Source organism: Balaenoptera musculus, chromosome 4, assembly GCF_009873245.2.
Source record: "Balaenoptera musculus isolate JJ_BM4_2016_0621 chromosome 4, mBalMus1.pri.v3, whole genome shotgun sequence".
Lineage (NCBI taxonomy): Eukaryota > Metazoa > Chordata > Mammalia > Artiodactyla > Balaenopteridae > Balaenoptera > Balaenoptera musculus.
This window is the reverse complement of record NC_045788.1, coordinates 31,948,109-31,951,717: the sequence shown is the minus strand read 5'-3', so window position 1 is coordinate 31,951,717 and position 3,609 is coordinate 31,948,109. Positions and strand designations below refer to the sequence as shown.

General features: G+C 39.0%; 1 protein-coding gene across 1 annotated transcript; it reads right to left on the bottom strand.

Moving 5' to 3' along the window:
• Positions 1-239: 239 nt before the first annotated feature.
• Positions 240-2,799, bottom strand: SUCNR1 (succinate receptor 1). The gene is given in 2 exon segments (XM_036850885.1): positions 240-1,229; positions 2,755-2,799. Coding segments are annotated over 2 exon segments (1,035 nt in total).
• Positions 2,800-3,609: the final 810 nt, after the last annotated feature.

Genomic DNA, 3,609 nt, shown 5'->3' with positions numbered 1-3,609 from the left:
ACACCTAGAGTTTTGGACTTATGTGCTCCAACATTAGACAGTGCTAGTCCAACTCCTTTTGGTGCTTAGGTCAAGAAACCAATAAGTACTTCCTGTCCTCTCCTTTTCACACACCCTGGGTCCAACATGCCTTTAAAACAGGATCAAATCTGTGACCCTCTCTGATTTACGTCTGTGAGTTAAATCAAACTCTAATTGGCCTACAGCTGCTGTGTAAAACAATCTGTTACACAAGCACCTCAGTTTTCCCTGAATGAAAACGTTAGTCCATGAGCTCATCTTCTGAAGGATGTAAGGGACTTGAAGAGGTGTCTCAGTTTATCCATCAACATCTCCCTGAAGTGATCTCCCATAAAGAAATAGAAGACAGGGTTGATGACACTGTTCAGAAAGGCCAACGGCCGAGTCACGATGTACAAAGAGTTGATGGTGGCCTTAGCGCATGGGGTCTGCTTCCAGATCCCCCAGCGGGAAGCAATCCTCACGTTTCGCATGATGTGATAGGGAGTAAAAAGCACGGAGAAGATCACAACTGCCATGATGACTAAGGTGAGAGGCTTCTCAAGGGGCAACGCAGTAGAGAGCTGCCTGCTCCTATGCTTTAGGAAGAGACCAATCTTGAAATAAAAGAAGCACATCACAAAAAGAGGAATGAGGAACCCCAAGAAGGTTAGATACATGCTGTAAATGAGGACGTTACTGGGGTCTCCAGAACTTGCATAATCAGTACAGTTGGTGCCTTTGGAAGCTATAACAGGATTTATAAGAGGAAGTATGGGCAGGAGCTCTAAGGTTACTAAACCCCAAATGGCCAAAGAGATTAAAACAGCAAACTTTTTCTTTTGCAGGAAGTGTTCCCGGAAAGGATACTTCATGAGCAGGTATCGATCGATGCTGATAAAAGTGAGGAAAAGAATGCTGGTGTAGAGGTTAGCATGAAGTACATATCGGTTGCTTATGCAGAGCACATCCCCATATGTCCATTTTCCTTGGGCATAATTTCTCATCAGCATGGGGAGGGTACACAAAAAAGCCAAGTCAGAGATAGAGAGATTAAAGAGATAGATGTTACTGCTGTTCCAGTTCTTCAGGCAGAAGAGGTAGCCGAAAACAACAGCAGTATTCCCAAGGATTCCCACAATAAACTCAAACCCGTAAAAAATGGAAAGGTAGTACTTTTCCAGAGCAGCCTCCACTGCCTGCCAGTTTTCACAAGTTGCATTCCATGCCTAAAGAAGAGAGAGAGAAAATATAAGGATGAATCACTAGACCACGACTGCAGACAAAACTGTGCAGAACATCATCACCACCATCATCATCATCATCATCATCATCATCATCAAATAACACTTAAAAGTTGAACTGCAGAGAGTTGGTTACATTAGTAAGGAGTGCATATGTATACAAACAATCATGTACATATATATCACTAATATATTATTTCAACAAATATTTATTGAGTTCCTTTGAACTATGTGCTAGACGCGGGATGACAGCCGTGAGTAAAACAAAGCTCCTCATCTCAAATAATTTATACTCTCTTGGGAAAAATCAGGAAATAAATAAGTGCATATCATGTCATGATAAAGAGTATCAGACATAAAGAAAAGCACACACAAAGGCCCAGAGGTGGAAACATGCATAGAGGACTTGACAAATGCAAGGAGGCCAAGAGAAAGTGCAGTGAAGTAAGTGAAGAGTCGAATTCAATGTGTGTCTTCAGGATTGACTGTGGTCCCTAGCATATCACAGTTGTTCAACAAATCCTCTGAGTTAAATTTAATTGAACCATAACCTAGAAGAGGAAACAGGGATTCTTATAACTCCAGTCTTGCAATTTTAATAGCTTTGATTATGTTTCCATATTGACAAAGGATTATGCTTGTTGTTTTAAGTTTATAAAACACAATGCCAGTTTTTAAGAATTTTTGCAACAACATATTTATTGACATGTTATATGCCCAGCACATCACAAATATTATCTCTAATTTTCAGAAGAATCCATTTAACTCAATCCCACTTCCATCCTACTAGACATGAGAACAACCTGGGTTGAAGAATTAAATTACTAATCACAGGTCACCATATGCCAGAGCCAGAATTTGACCTGCAGCCTATTGCACCACACACAGTGATCTTTCACTACATACTTCAGCATGCTTGTTATGGGATGGATTGTGCTCCCCACAAATTCATATGGTGAGGTCCCAAAGCCCAGTACCTCAGAATTTAACCATATTTGGAGCTGGACCTTAAAAGAAGTAATTAAGGTTACATGAGATCATATATGTTTGTGTCCATATATGATGAGAAAGAGACGGCAGGGATGCACGCACATAGAGGAAAGGCCATGTGAGGACATAGTCAGAAGACAGCCATCCGCAAGCCAAAGAGAGAGGCCTCAAGAGAAACCAAACCTGCTGACACCTTGATCTCGGATTTCTAGCCTCTAGAACTGTGAGAAAATAAGTTTCTGTTGTTTAAGCCACCCAATCCAAAACATTTTGTTATGGCAGACCTAGCAACAAATATAGTGCTCAAAATCGTAGTCTTAACATTTAATAGAATCTGTACAACTCCAGTGTTAAAACATGATTTTAAAAATTTAAAATATGAAGCTGAAAATATTAGTAATAATAATACCAGTGGCCACTATTTACTGAAAGCTTATAGTGTACTAGGCACTGTGCTCACCACTTTCCAAGGATTATCTCATTTAATACAGTGACATAAGGGACTGGGGATTGTTATTACTTTCACTTTATACGCAAAGTCATTGACTCTTGAAAGGTCATACATTTAGTAATAGACCTCAATCATAGCCCCTTCTGAATAGGGACCATGAAAATAAGCAATCTGATTCATTCAAACTTCAAAAGTCTTGCTCACCTGCCACTTTCTCTCTTTAAAGAGGCAAGATTATTTGTGGTTGGATAGACTATTTAAAGAATTGAATTTCTTAAAAATGTACTGGATTGCCATTTTGAAATATTAAATCCTACTTATTTCTAGTAAAAAAAAAGCAAGGTTGAAAATAAAATTTTCTAAAAATTTCCTATCAAATAGGCCTTGGAGTGTTAGTTGCAATCAAATGATTCTCTTAGTATAGTATTTTGGTAAATAGAGCAAAATAAGAACAAATGCATCTGAACCGCCTCTTCTGGGAAGCATGTAAACATTGAGCAGAATTTTCTGAAATTAAGGCATCTGGAGAACTTTTATTGATTTTTGTCAAATTCAAGTGTTTCATTTCAGTTGAAGATCACTGCTACTTTTTTTTTTTTTTTTGGCCGTGCCACGAGGCTTCCAGAATCTTAGTTCCTCAACCAGGGATTGATCCAAGCTCCCCTGTAGTGAAAGCACGGAGTCCTAGAGTCCTAACCACTGGACTGCTAGGGAGTTCCCAAGATCACTGCTACTTTGAGAGTGTTTTATTTACAAAAATAATTCATGGAATTGTAGATATGATAAATGCAATATTTTGATAAGATATTTTTAATCACTTACTTTAAAACATCCTAAATTACTCTGAGCCTCTCCTCAAGGCTTTCCATGGCAACCTGCCACAAAGTCCAACACTAGAAGAAGCTAGACTGGAACTTCCTCAGG